The 15,562-nt window shown below is 35.9% G+C and overlaps 1 protein-coding gene across 6 annotated transcripts in view; it reads left to right on the top strand.

Moving 5' to 3' along the window:
- Positions 1–15,562, top strand: part of RGS12 (regulator of G protein signaling 12) — an 86,277-nt gene that overhangs the window by 10,560 nt on the left and 60,155 nt on the right. For 5 of the 6 annotated variants that reach the window (XM_048303529.1, XM_048303531.1, XM_048303530.1 and 2 more), the window contains exon 3: positions 11,169–11,288. In XM_048303529.1, the coding sequence (XP_048159486.1) occupies positions 11,169–11,288 (120 nt within the window). Of the gene's footprint in view, positions 1–11,168; positions 11,289–12,084; positions 12,227–15,562 lie in introns of those variants that run through there. The other variant, XM_048303535.1, reaches the window with a different exon arrangement.

The raw sequence follows: 15,562 nt of genomic DNA on the forward strand, positions 1-15,562 counted from the left end.
CATGAGTTCCTGGATGCAATTCTGCTCTAGCAGAGCTGCTGTGCAGATAAACAGTGATGATCACAGCGTGTAATTCTAAAATATATGCTGTACTGTACAATGCTAGTGGGGGGTAAGATGGGCATAAACTACTTCCAGATTTTATAGCTGCACTTACAAAACATTTGCAAATTGCACAGCACGCAAGAGCAGATGTGAGAAAGTGTTAGTGAACATATCTATTTAAAATTGCACTTTCCGAACTAGCCTGGGAAGTGCTTCTTGTGAGTCTGGCATTTCAGACTTCAGGTCACAAGCAAGTTAACACATTTTTTGAGCTTTTTTTCCCTTTAATAATGATGTTTTCAGCTCACAGACTAGAATTGTGATAATTGGCAAATTCACTTTTAAAATACTAATTTTCTTTATGATGCTGTAAGGCATTTTAAAATTCAGTGTAAGTGTAAATAGTTGAAAATAGTTAAAAATGCCTCATTTTGTTGTTAGTGGATAGCATGAGGTTTTTTGTTTTCTTTAAAATGTTGTAATCATTAATTATCCCCAAATTACTGAACACATACTTTGACAATTGCTGTATATATATGTTTTTTTTAAACCTTTTAAAATGGTTTCTGTGCATGGTAAGAGGAGAACTAAATCAGGGAAATTTTTGTTCTAGTCCACCTCTTTTGGCTGAGACTTACTAGAAGATATCTCTGGCCCTGTGCACCCCTCAAATTATTTCCTGAACCTCACCTTTCTGGAGTTTCTTAAAAGTGTCACGTGAACAGATTTCTATTGAAGCACCTAATGAGCATTTTTTGGTGGTATCCATGTCTTCTGTAGGTCTTAGATGAAAACAAGTAGTGAGAGGCCTGATGATGTTGCTGAAATGTACTGAAAAGTCATGGAAGGCAAGGTACCTTTCAATTTGAGATCAACTAAGGAGGATTTCTGGTGACAAGAAGCTTCTAAATTGCTCTAAGATTGATGCTGGATGGAGGTGTGTGCTCTCCTGAGGTCTGTGAGACTAACATGAAGGGCCTGATTATGGTTTCTGTGGGAATGGAATAATTCCTGCTTTTTTGTTTGTAATTCCAGTTGCACTATCCTGCCTTTGCTGTTGCATTGCTCTTTCCACCTTCTTTAGCATCCCCCTAAGTTCCAGTCACTTATCTACACACTCTTGTGCATGATTTTTGGGTGACGCAAATGAAAAGCATCGTAAGCAATATGAAAACATCAGGGGATGTTAGAATTGGCAAGGGACTTAAGAAATTGCTGAACAGGGAAGCATTCCTTTCCCTCTAGACTAAATTAATATAATACATTTGATTTTGTTCAACCCTCACTCTCTGTTTTCAGGCTAGTGCCTGGCCAAAAATATGTCTACCCATTACTGTTTTAAATTAAGTTTAACTGGGAAAATACTCATTTTTCCACTGGAAAGCTTCATAACAGCCATTTTAGTCTTTGAGGACTAAACTTGAGGACAGAATCCTAGGCATTGACCTCTCGCCATCTCTTCTGAAAAAAAGAAAGTCTGTTTTAATACTGTAGGAGTGAGTATAACACTGAAGATCAAAAGAAGTTTAACAACCTGAGCCTGATATAACTAGCATTTGGGCACTGGGTTTATTCCAAGAGAATATGACAAAGCTATTAAAATGTAATTAAAGAGCTTTTTAAAATTTTGGGTATTGACTTTTAGAAATCCTTTCCTGTTTCACACTTGTTACGCTTCTATCTTGATCACATTATTGTTTGTGCTGATGAAAAGTGTGAATTTGTAGTTGGATCCTGTTTGTAGATCTTAGAGGAAAACAAAACAGAAAATCTTATTGTATAAGACTCACTGGACAATAGTATTGCAAATATGTATGCATTTTTTTAAACCATAAAATATATCAGCTGCTTGGTAACCTTCCTAATTTAAGCTCCTGAAAATATTGTAAAAATGTAGAAGAGAAGACAGGTAAGGAGTAAGTACTGTGGGGTTCACTAAGGCATCTGTCCTTGCTAATCTATATCTTGGGTAACTATTATTGTTACTCTGTTTTGATCAGAGGTTTAACTGTAACTACTTCAGAGTTGTCTTTGTTTCCAAAGCAAGTATTACTGAAAAAGATATGCTGTTCAAGTTTAAAATGATGATTTTTTTTTTTTTTGTGGTGAAAATCTGTAATTTGCTTCAGATCCAAGTATTGCAGTTTTTTAATGTTGGTAACTGGATGGTGAGCTAACTGCAAAGCAGAGATTTTAGATGCAGAGACAATGTTGGCAAAGCTTTGTGGTTCTCATATTTGTTTTTTTGTTGTATAATTACATGTTTTTTTCCCTTTCTTTTAGAATTCTGTTTGCTCACTAGCTTGAATTGTTCCACCACAGCTGTTTTTGAAGCAGAATTAATGGCATCTGGATTGCTATTCTTACACAGTACAATTTAATGTTAACTTTTGGAATTATAGACTTTGATCTGATTTGAGATCTACCTATATACCTTAAAGAGAACTCAAGAAAAATCCCAAACACCAAGCTAGGTCTGAGAATGTGCTAGTGTGAATTAATCTGCAAAGAGGCATTTAGAAGAAATAGGTCCTCTGATTTTTGCTTTGAGAAAATGAAAAGCAATTAAATATTTAGTAATTTCATGCAGCCTTTTCATATGAATTGTAATCTTCTAAAATTATTTTTTAAATGGTTCTAGGATCTTTAAAGCATATAAAAAGGCCAAATAACGCTGGCTGTGTTTCTCTGAAAAATAAATCAGATAAAATCTGAACAGTAAATGTCTGTAGAGCGATGTCAACTTTTGTGAAGTGTCCTCATTTCAAATTTGTGTACTAGAAAGAAAATGGCATGGAAAAAATAATTAGGATAGAATGAATTGAAATAATGAAAAATGGCTTAGTTTTTATGGTATAAACATAAAAGCTTTGAGGTGGGAGGTTATAAAGTTATTGCCTGTACAAAAAAAAAAGAAATCTGAATTTCTTGAAGTTGAGAAGACTTAGAGGAGAAAAGGAGTTGTAAAATACCAGTTCTTCACTGGAGAAGAAATAGATCCATATGGAGTAAATATGGAATAAAGGTCTTTAATTAACAAAAAAATAAATATGGAATTGCTAAAACTTACCTGAACTTGTACTTTTTGGCATTCCTGATATCACTTGACTTATATATTCTGCAGTTTAATAGTGTGGAAAGAAAACACCACATAATTGTACTTTATCTGTAGTTTCATTTCATACCTGCTAATATTTGTCCTGAGAAATACTAACAGTTTTACTCTACTTTCTCTTACTGATGTTATTTTTGTTTTAAACCTCAACCACCAATCACTTACTTTTCAATCAGAAGTCAGCTTAGTCTTCTCCCATGCAAAAGTTTTTCCATAATTGTAATATAATTGGTTGCTGTAATACTATTTTTGAGATGGGTTGACCAGAGTTACAAGTAGTTTTAAAAATGTGTGGTCAGGCAATATATTCGTAAGACTTATTTCTTGATGTTTTTTTCTTTTCTGATGATTTTTGGTCATAGTTTTGATTGTTACTGTTTGTTGGACTATACTGAATTAATGTTCCCAGCTAATGCCTACCTAATGTTCAAGATGATTTGAAACCAATTGTTATGTCTGTATTTATATTTTTCTCCACATTTTCCCCTAGTGTAGTAAGTTCTTTCTGTTCCTCTGCAATTTCCAACTACCAGGCTTCCAACTTATATAAGACACTTTTATCTAGTTATAAATATACTAGCTATAAACATATATATATATATATGTATATATATATATATATACTGGGAAAATGATCTTTTTAATCTGCATAAACAACATCAACATTTATTGGGGTAGTTTTGTTGTTTTGGGTTTTTTTTTTTTCCTTGTAAAGGGGTTAGGATAGTACTGAAGTGTAGACGGGTCAGTGTTTTATGCCTAATATCCTTAGTACAGGAGACTAGCATTAAATTTCATTTACTTGGATGTTCATGTCAGGACAGTCTCTTTTCTGTGTCTTCCCAAAGTCCATATGGATTTTATATGAAAGATCTTACATTGTTCATTGTATCATGGGCCAAACTGGTATTTAAGCCATTATAATGGTTAGGAAGGGAGTGAAATGTGTCATTATCATCTGATCAGTAAAGAAGTATTCTTAAAAGTCATCGAATCTGTTGATCAGGACTGGCGAATATAGCAGTTGAATTCTTTGTCATCCTGGTGTAACCCAACCAAAAAAAAAAAAAAATTACAGGAATTGAAGTGTAATTAAAGCCTGCAGAAAAGCTGACAGTAAACTTTGAATGAGGATAGACCTTTTCTAATTAACCCTCTGTCACCTAATCTGGTTTTGTGAGGTGCTGTCACTCCATGATGATGGCACCAGTGCACGGCAGCCTGAAGGGTGTCATTCATTCTGGTTTTGTCCATAGCATCTGGAGCCCTCTCCAGCAGCACAGATACCTGTACCCCAGGACTTACTGCTTCCTGTTACGGGCCAGGGGACTGGACCACAGCCAGTTCTTTTCCCAGTTCCCCCCAGATTCCTTTATCTCTTTCAGAATATGAGAAGTCCTCACCTGGCATATCCCGTATGTTAATCCATCCTGTTCTCAGGCCGCACAGACCGTCATTTAACAAGAACTGCAAGTTTCACTGTCAGTTTTGGGTGGGGAACACGTGATGCTGGCAGGTGAGATGAGGGGCAAAGGGGGGTCAGGCCTGCTCTGCACTGCTCCAGGGGGGTGGTCAGTAGTCAGGAGAATGGATGCTTAGGGTGGGATGGACAAGAGAGGAAGATAAAACCCCATGGCCCAGGGCATTTGAGCAGGATTTGAGACTAATATTGATGGCAGTATAATATTTGCATCAGCTGCTTTTTTTTCTGTGATCCTTTCATTATGTTTTGAGACTTTGTACGCTTTATTGGCATTACTGTGGCATCCTTGTTTCCCATCCCTTTTCAGAAAGGTCGAAATCAGCAACTTTCTGAAGTCTTAAACCTGCATTTTTTTAAAAGATGAACTGCCTGTTCAGAATGACCCTTCTGCTGAGGGGCTCAACAGCCAGGATTAAATTTGGCAAATTTTGAGTATCTACAGAAGTTTCAAGTTATATGGTCAGTGTATCTGGGTTCCAAACTGTTACGCACTTTACCATACAAAGCCATAGAATGAAGCCTAAAAACAGTTAAGAGTTTTTCAAAGCTTCAGTATCTGGAAATAGGACAAATTAAAATTTGGTGATTTTATAGTTAGTATGATTAAGTTCTGTGACACATAGAACATACCAAATTCTGTTGAGCTCCTTAATTAACTGAGCTCCTTAAATTGAGGCAAGCAGTGTGACCGTTCTAGCATGTGCACGGTCCTTTTGTATTCTCTTAAGTGGCCAGGATGCAGGATGGTGTACTTGTTCCACCTGAACAGGAGGAAGAACATTTTCTCTAAAGATTAGTGCATACCAGTAATGATATTTTTGTCTTAGAGCTCCTAGAATTTTGTTCATGACATTTAATTACTTTCTTGCACTTTTTTTCATCAAACATTTAAACTTTTAAAACTATTTCATTCAAATCTTGTGAGATTAACTTTTGTTCTGAAACAGTTTTGAAAGCATAGTTCTATAAATGTAGATGATCTGGCTTGTCAGTGCTTTTTAAACTTTTTTGATTATCTTCCCTTATATTCTACCTTTCCTTCTTGCTGCTCTTCCACAGAGCAGGCAAAATCTCTGTCCCATCAGATTTAGTCCCTTTAGTTTCCTCTCAAGATCCCAAACTATAATGTGTTTTCCATGAAAAGAGTAAATTTGCTGGAAGTTGTAAAGCTGGCCTAAAGCCTCACAGCTTTTTTCTTTCTCCATTTCTCCCCTTTCTGGACTCCTGCTGCCAGCTCACTGTATTTTTTTGTTGTCAGGAATGCCTGAACTAACAAACATTTTCCCCTTCCGTAGTCTCTTATATTCCAGTAGCTGCCTGTGTTGTTCCTTGCTACCCCCTTCCTTCACCTTCAGCTTTATAACGGGTACCAGAAGAGAGGAAATTTATTAGTAATATCCAGACAAAAACTGTAGAGAGGCACAAAGACTACTTAGCACAAAATGGAAATTTCACGTTGTTGCATATGATAATTTGTTACAAAATTATTATACTTAATAAGTGCATTTGCTGGAATATGAAGGAGCATGGTACAGCTTGTGCTATAGATGGGAATTCCTTTAAGATAATTGAAGATGTTTTCTAAAGGTGTTATGTTTCTTTGTGTTCTGAATAATTGATAAGGTTTCATCGACTTTCTTCTGTGCTCTCAGGCTCCAGGTCACAGTCACATATTGGCTGTCAGTTTCGCAGTGCATTTGTTTGGTAGTTCCAGCTTAAAAGAGCTCCTGTTGTGCTCAGGCTGGAGTTGGCAGTGAAGATCATGATTTGTGCTGGCATGACTGTCTGTGGATCTGCCTTAGAAACAGGATTATTTCATTTTGTGAAGTCTAGTTTACTGTTAGTGGAGATGAGGGCACAGCCTGCTGCAATTCGTGAGCTTGCAGGAGTGGTCAGAGGTACATGCAAAGCCCTTAAGCTGCCACAGCTGCTGAAAATCTTATATGGAACTGCTGCCTAACTTGTTTATCAGTTAAAAATACTTTTAAGATCCCATCCTTTTCGTTCTGTTGTTAAATAATTATAGTTGTGGAAATCATCTTATATTGGATACTTTTTGTTCTTTCTGTCTGTCTGTGTGCAGTCTAACATGAGTCACGTCCTTCTTCACTCCCTCTGCCTTGCTAATACATGAAGTACAACATTTTCCACTTTCTCATTTGTACTTCTACACCTTTCTTGTTCTCAGACAGAAACTGTTGTCACTTGGACACATTCACAAAATGCTGCTCTATCAGTCCTCCCCTGGTGACCTGTTTTCAGTGCTCTCCTTGTGATATTTGCACTTGCCATTTCCATTTACCCTAAAAAAAGGGGTGATCTAGTAATTTATTTAAAAAAACAAAAGGACACAGACACATTAATTGTCCTTTTTCTCTTAGGATTGTACATTTACCTGGTATTTCAATCCATTCTAATTTTTACTTTTTTATAACAGTAGAAAAAGGAATGGATTTTTTAAGAGCATCAGTACTTTAATTCCTTTAATCCTTTGTTGTTTTTCCTTTCCATCTGCCAAATCATAACAAGATAAAGGCTTTTAGAGATATGCTCTTTTATACTGTCACCATGACAGATAATAGTAGCAGGGTTGCAATTATCAGTATTGCAAATAGGAGAGGATATATTGCTGTAGCACATGCTTCTCACTGATCAACTTGTTTTCACAAATTCCTGTGCTTTTCAGCTGGGGCTTCTGGATTCCTAAAATTTCTAAAATGAAGGCACTTAGTGAAATGTCAGGTGGACTTTAGTTTCTAATTCTGTTCTCTGATAGAATTTCTTAGATTCTCTTGACTATTTAGATACTTTTGGAGTTTTCTTTTACGGGTTTAGCAACCCTGCTTTTGGAAGAGAATTTTTAAGGTAGGATAATAAATTCTAGGGCTTATAGGCAATCTGTACTTAAAAAAACCCCAAACAACCCTCCAGCCTAATGTTCATGCAGCAAATTTCAGTGTTTTAGTTTGGCAGCTAACAGAGAATGAAACAGCATGTTTTTCATAGAGTGGCTTGGGTTGGAAGGGACCTTAAGATCATCTTGTTCCAAGCTCTCTGCCAAAGGCAGGGACACCTCCCACTGGACCAGGTTGCTCCAACCTGGCCATTTTGTTGGTCATACATGTATTGTTCTGAAATGTCTGTGGATAATTTAGTGGTTTTTAATATCTGTTTAATAGTCTAATAAAAGCTTTTAGAAGTATGATAATTTCTTTATGTCTAACGGACTGCAAAAATGACATTAATATCAGTCATTGCACTAACAATCTCTCTGTGCTCAAATACCATGTATTTCTTTAGCCGTGCTGATTAGTACATTCTAGTTTCAATGGCTGTTTTCTGTTCAAGTCATAGATGCTTTTATTTCCAGCTCTTCAGAGTCCCATGAAAAACGTGCCAAAACGGTGCTATTTGCTTAAGATACGTGATTCTTTCCTTATTTGTGTGCATGTGTTTATGCACAGCAATTTTTTAAATTGATCTGGAGAAGGAGGTCTGCCTTCATAGTCTGAATGTCTGGAATAGAGTCAAGAAAAGATGAAAAGGGAGACTTCCCAGGAAATTAAATACTTGTGAATTGCAGTCTTTCTGGTTTTTTTAGTAATGCCTTCGTTAATTTCCTAGATTATGAATTTGATTTTTCAGAGCAAGGAAGAGATTTTTGTCAGTTGAAAACATTTTCTTAATTGCAATTGTTATCCAGATGGGTTGGGGAAATGGTTAGCTCAGTGCATTTTTGTATTTTGTAATCATTGCTTAAGCGTTGTTTTATTCTCAGGGTCTCTTTTTTTTTTACCTGTTCTTATCTTTACTGTTCCACACAGGACTCAATAGTCAGTTTTGCATAAGAATGTCAAAACCCATAAATAAAAATCTTGATTGGATGCTAATTCACTTCCTCTTTTCTAATACCCCACAATTTACAAGTGGTTTTTGTCCACTCTCCCTCTTTCTCTTTGTTATTCTTCTGACCACAAATAGGTAAGCAGCGTTTGCTTCCAAACTGGGGCATCTGGTGATAATTAATCTTATCTAGAATCTGCTTCTCAGTGGAATCTAATTAGATTTGTCTTTAGGCAGTTGGTTCCTCTTCCTTCAATTTGTAATGTTACTGTTTGAAAAATTTTTTGAGTGCATGTTCTCCAGGTGCTTGTTTTAACCTCGCAGAATCATATATGTCAGTCTCTACCATTTAAACAAATACTGGACACTTCATATTCTTTTTTGGGATGAAATAGAAGGAAAAGTGAATTGTATTCATTATTCTGAATAGATATGTCTGCTAGTTTTTTCATCTTTTTCCTTTCACCATTTTATTTTCAATGGAAGATGAAGTTCTCTGAGGGATGCATCTGCTTTTAAGAAGCATATCAAAGACCATTAAGCACCCGTACTGTGTAACTGTTTCAAAGTACCAGTTGTACTCACACTAATGATGCCATTAATTTGCTGAGTTGTTGTTAGTCTGAGAGTTTTATCACAAATTCTCAGATTAAAAATAAATTGCAGAACTAGTGTGTTTGTCCTTGAATAGTGGTGAAATCGAGTAGCTGTACACATATATTCATGTTTTACCAGGAACATATTCATACAGGAGGAACCTTTTTCATGTTTTGATCAGCTGTGCAGCAACAGTAATGGATATTGCTGAATTCAGTCAGGGGTTGAGGTGAAGTTCGCTGTGTGGCACAGGTTACTGCATCAGGTGTAAGCTTTCCATTCAGACAGGAAAGGCTGGTGTGGCTGTAAGGGATGAGGCAGATGTGAACCACCTCAGCAGTATCTGCCTGGATGAACAGATGACTTTAAAAGTTGCTCAGAAAGACAGGAACTGTCCTCACTCTATTGGGTGTTCCTTGTCAACATTTACAGAGAGCAATTTTCCTCCCTTCACATTGATTTGATCATTTAGCAAAAGCCATCTTAGCTTGTTTATACTGTTCTTTTAAATGCTCTCTTAAAACCTTGGAAGCTAATCTTCGGTTACCAGATTTCCAGCTTTCTTTGGCAGAACCTGCCCAATTTAATTCTCAGCCAATAAAAAACCACCTTAGTAAATTGAAAATTGGGAGGGAAAGGGATTTCATGGAAAAATGGATCACTTTTATCACTGAATGAAGTTGGACTCTCAAGCCTGCTGAGGGGATGAACCCTGCTTCATACTTTGGATCCAGATTCCTGTTTTGTCTTGACAATTCTTTGAGCTTGTAAACAGAATCTGTTGATAACACTGGTGATGGCCAGAGCCCAGTTGCTATAGAACAGTGTTGTCTCCATGGGAATTAGCAAACAGGCAGACATCTCCGAGGCTGTATAATGCTCTGGCTGCTCTTCTCTGCTTTGTATGAGTGGTTGCTGGCATGAGGTTATGAGGATGTGAAATTTGTGGTTGTTCTTTTGATTAAAGTGACGTGTATAGACTTTCCAATGAGTGATCAAAGGGAGGGAGACCAAAATATTTCAGAACTCAGAGCACAGAAACTTGCCCAAAGGAAGAAATGAACACAAATAGAAAATTTAATAAATATTACAAATCTGCCAAATGAGCAATTATAAAAGTACTAATAAATATATTTTTAAGCTTACTATAATGAAGAAAGATGCTGACATGGAACAGAAGGGAATTTGCTCTGATTTAAAGTCTTTTATTTTCTAAAGCAAAAAGGATCAGTAGACAGGGAGGAATTTTCCTCACACTGAATGTTACAATGAAAGGAATCCAAAATTTCAGGCACATAATCACAAGTTTTTGTAATGTAGTGAGTTTATGTACATCTGCTTAGCACCAGTCACTGACTGTGTGCCTAATTTTAGGTTTAAGCTTACACTTTGCCATTTGGCATAAACTTGATATGTACATGCTGAGTAGCTTAACTGACATCTGGTGATTTTTTAAAGAGAAAGAGTATGATTATGGGTACAAGAGAAAACCATTAGATTTAATTACTGCAGCACCAATTCTAGTAATGGATCATCCAAGTGAGATAGTTGCTTTCCTCCGAACAAAAGTTCCTGCAATTTTGTACTGTGTGATTTAAAAAGTTGGACTTCGCAGTACCAAGGCTTTAAAACAAGAGTAGTGAAAGTAAGATTTTTAAAAATGTGGAGAAACATTCCAACAGAAGCTGGGTGAGATGATTTCTAGGATGGTAATTTCCTATAGAAAACCCAAATATTTTGTAGTTAAATAGTTTCCAGTTAAGACAGTATAGAGCTAGGATCATCTTACTTTTATTAGGGACATATATCATGGGTACATTTTAGCAACCTAACTGATCACTCATGTTTATACAGTAACTTAATGATGAACGTTTAAGATATTTGACTTGAGACTGGAAAAGTCAACTTTACTGAATTTTAGTATGTGATTTTACAGGGGCGTGGCAAATGACCAACTTGTTTTGAAACTTTGGTCCTGTTACAGGTTTGCAAATCCATTTCTTTAAAATTCAGATGTTGTCACTATGATCAGCAATGTACTAGAATTAAAGAAGTAAATTAATATGTATTTTCTGTTTTGTATAGGGTGCAAAATTTGGACATTCAATGGGATTAAATCAGGCTCCGCCCCCACGTTCTTCTGCTCGAAGATCATTTGGAAGATCTAAGCGCTTTAGTGTTACTCGCTCTCTGGATGACCTGGAGGTAATTAACTTTCACTTAAAATTTAGAAGTGAGTCTTAGAGAGCTTACACTAGATAAAGCTGATAATTGCTGGAAGAAAGTTAGTAATATATTAGTGTAATAAAGTTACTTACTATCATATGATATTTTTGTGAGGGGAGTACAGATTTGAGGTATCAACCTGTCTTTTTCAATATTTCTTTAATAGGTTACATTGGTGCCAGCAGTGTCCATTCTTTCTGTGCGGAATTCTGACTTTATTTTTCCTATCACACTTGGTCCTGTGTAAATACAAACAATACACTTTTGCTGATCAAAATGTTCATAATGTCTTAGAAATGAATGTATCATGATACATAGAAAAATTAAATGTTCATCATATTCTGGTTTTGTTTGTTTGATGCTATTTTACATCTGGTGTAACATCAGCTGATGCCTGGCTCTGAGTGGCCAAACCATATTGGTTTTGGTGAAAACAAGGAATGAAAAGCCATCCTCCTGTTCTGCTGTAGGAACCACCTGTAGGCATATGGCTTCATTATATTTTCTCTCCTAGCGTGCCTCCTCAGGAAAACCTGACCCACAGTGATGTGAAGCTGAATGGACAAATTCTTCCCTAACCCCTTTACTGTGCTTATTTGGTGGAAGGCTGGTGACTGGGGAGAAACAAATTCTGTGCAGAGCTCTTGGCACAAGAGCCATGGAATACATATTATATACCACTCTTCAGCATGGGAGGGAATGTGGCACACTGAGCCCTCAAAATGGGAAGGAGGTGTTTAAAAAGCATTTGAGATGGGAGGAGGAAAGAAGGAGACACTCTGAGTTTTCTGCTGTGGGAAAATGTAGGAAGAATGGCATTTCAGTGACTCTGAACTAAAGGAGAAGGGAGCTCAGTGCAGTGGATTTTTGGGGAGCAGAATATATGGAGGAACTTCTGGCATGCTTAGGGAATGCAGGTAGGAACTGTAATTATTTATTTCTCAGATGTTTTTAGATTTTTCTGTTTTTCATAGTGGTCTATTTCTATGTTGTCTGAAGTTTTTAAGTGTCTTGCTTTTTTTTCTAGTCAGAGGAAATACTTTTGCGTTTCTTTGCACTCATAACTTTAATACAGTAATAAGTAAGTGCATAAATTAAACACAGCAAGAACTTCTGGATAAAGGGGTTTGGGAACCATCCAACAACATCTTTCTTAATCAGAAAATGGTGATTTTTCTAAACTGAAAAAGCTTGTTGCTATATATTACCAGTTTTGACAGAATTTCTGGTTGCAGTAAGAGTGAATTCTCTCAGAATACCAAAGAGTCTAGTGCCAGTAATTCACATGCAGCAGGAAAAACATGGTTCATTCCACCGTCTTCTACATGGAAATTTCCTGCAGGTTTTTTGCACATCTTGTGTTTTGAGTGTTTTAAACATCAAGAATAAAATGTAATTTCTGTTGTTGGAGCTGTTTTACATTGCATAAATATTCATTAAAATTGGCACTTGGAACTTTCCATTAATTTTGGAAAGATACCATAGTTACTGGCCTAAAAAGCTCTTTTTTCTCTCATTATGTCCTAGTTGGTACTGGTTACTGTATGTAAACAGAGTAGCACCAACAGGAGGGATTAAGAGTCGATCTGTGTCCCAACATCCTCATTGTTACTGCAGTTACTTTGGAAGGGGAAACTTTCATTCTAGGTCACAATATGAATTGGACAAAGGAATGGTCTGTATTAAAATCTGTATCTGGATGAATGCCCTTACTACATGTAGCTATGTGGGTGTGGACTGTTCTCTGTACAACTGCTTCTTTTCACTTTGAAATCTTTTTTTCACTCTGCGTGCTGTAAGAGAATGAACTCCTAGATATCCCATCCACCAGGAGAAACAGCAATCCAGAGGAGAATTTCAAAAGCTTTGTATGTCAAAATAAAAATGGTGTTGGGGTATTTTAATTTTGGCTCAAACTTTAACACTGCTGCTTCAGCACTTGTCCCAAGTACTCTTACACTAAGTGTAGTAGAACACAATATTGTTAGTACATGTTTAGTTTATTTCAGGCCATCTATTTAGGGTTGCTGGAAGAGGAAATAACAATAGCAGGAAATTCTTAGAGACTCCACCTTTGGAATAATGACCATGAACATATTGTACAGGCTACTTGCTTGCTTTTGTGTTCTTTCCAGTTATCTTAGCAGAATGGATAAGGTAATAATCCAAACATGAAATTTGGAAGTTAATATGCTTCTCTGAGCTTGTGGGTTTGATTCCTGCTGGCATCCACAATCTTCTAAATTGAGCAGTGTAAGTAGGTTCCATGGAGTTTCTTTTATGGGCATTTGCTGAACAGTGTTCATTGCTTACATGTCTAAAAAGGCTGTATTTGGATTTTTTATTGAAGTACGAACAGTGTGTGAAGTACCAGCTGTCCGTGTTGCCGACTGCTGCCATAAGGTGGCGTGATTTCTTTGAAATTTGTTATTTATTTATTTTTAAAAAGATCTGTCCAAGAATACAGCATATTAATAGATACTTTAATAAATAAAAACATGATTTCACCAGAAAAATGTCATTTTTATTTTAAATTGTTAGATTACGTCTGGCTATACATGCACAGACAGAATTCTTACAAGGTTAGAACTAATGATAGAGTTGCCTCTCCTTAAGCATTTTCTTCTTACCTGCAGAAGCTGTATTACACATAGAAAAAAACAGACAAGTTTTTAGGATTAATGTCTAGGTGCTGTTTTTAATAATAGAACTAGTATACAAGATTATTTTAAATATGCAGAGATCAAAATGGGGTGAGAGTGAAAAATTAATGGTGCAGTTATGCTGTAATTGTGGTAGGAAAAATGTCTCACAAAACAGAAAATGCACAATTTTATTTCTGAACTGTGGAAATTGTGCTTGTTCACAGCAGGGCTGATTGTGATTAATTGTCCTGTAAATTGAATTCAGAAAATGAGCATGTCTAGTATGTGCCTCAGTCATGCTCTTTTCACAAGAAAGGTATTTAGAAATTTTTCTTTATTAAATTATAAGAAATCTGGTTTTGTTAAGAACAGATTTATCTTTTATGTAGTAATAAATTTTCCTACGTGAATAATTTGTTGTTATGAAATAGTGTCCACTAACAACCATGTTAACATTCTGTGATTTGCACCACAGTTTTACTTTTTAGCATATTTACTGGTTCATATTTTCAAGGTGTAACTTAAGCTACAAGGACCTTATGATTATTTAATATTTGGCTGAATGAGAGGGCATGATCCTATTCTTCTTCCCACTTTTCTTCCCTGTAGGTGAATGCCACTACTCTCATTCTCTTGCACAATTCAGTTCTGGAAAAGATGTTTATAAATTTATAAACACATTAAAGGTGTCTCTGTGAGACCGCAGACAGTAGAACACTGCCTATGTAAAAATTTACCTTAGCCACAATAATTGGAATTCTTTTACTCATCAACAGTTTTGGAAACAGATTCCATAACACTTTCAACTGTAGCCCATTCCACTTACCTTTTAATTTTTCTTGAAGTCTGTAAAAATGGGGGAACCTTGCAGTATTTTCTTGAAGACAAAAAAATTAGGTTCCTCCTCACCAAGAGGAACATTCAAACCTGTTTTTTCCTGAAAATCATTTTGGTACTTGTACTTTTGGTATTTCTCTGTGGTTAAAAATAGGGCAGAGTAGTATAAAGAGAGATATAATCTCTTAGGGAAACAAGTGTCAAGTTCTTTAAGTATTCTTAAATAATCATTTAATGCAGAGAAATTTTTTAACTTAAAGATGATTTAATTCTTTTAACTAAGTATCAGGACAAGAAAAGATGGCTGTTGCAACTTTTCTTCTTGTTCTCATCCTGTTTCAGAAACCTTAAAACTATATTGTATATGATAAACAACATTTGTTCTATCAAATTTCTAGAGTTTAGTAATGTTTTCAAAGTTGGAATGTATCATGTATTCTTTTTAAAAAGCAGTGTGAGGACTTTTGTTAGAATGTTCCATCTTAATTATAACCATTAACAATGTAGTATTATTAGGTGTTATTATCGATAATAATGCTTGATTTTTTTTCTGTTTTGTTAATTCTACTGAATCAACTTCTTTTTGCATTTCATCTGCAAATTGAAAGCATACAACACATCTCTTTGGTATGAGGTTTTTATACTAATGAATGACATGTCTCTGCTGGATATTAGCTTTGGCATCTGTGGGTGGCAAAACCCCCTAAATGCTCATTTGACTTAATAAGGAGTTTTTAAGTGGGTACCTGTTTTTGTTTGACTGATTTAAAT

This window comes from Corvus hawaiiensis, chromosome 5 (genome assembly GCF_020740725.1).
Source record: "Corvus hawaiiensis isolate bCorHaw1 chromosome 5, bCorHaw1.pri.cur, whole genome shotgun sequence".
NCBI lineage: Eukaryota > Metazoa > Chordata > Aves > Passeriformes > Corvidae > Corvus > Corvus hawaiiensis.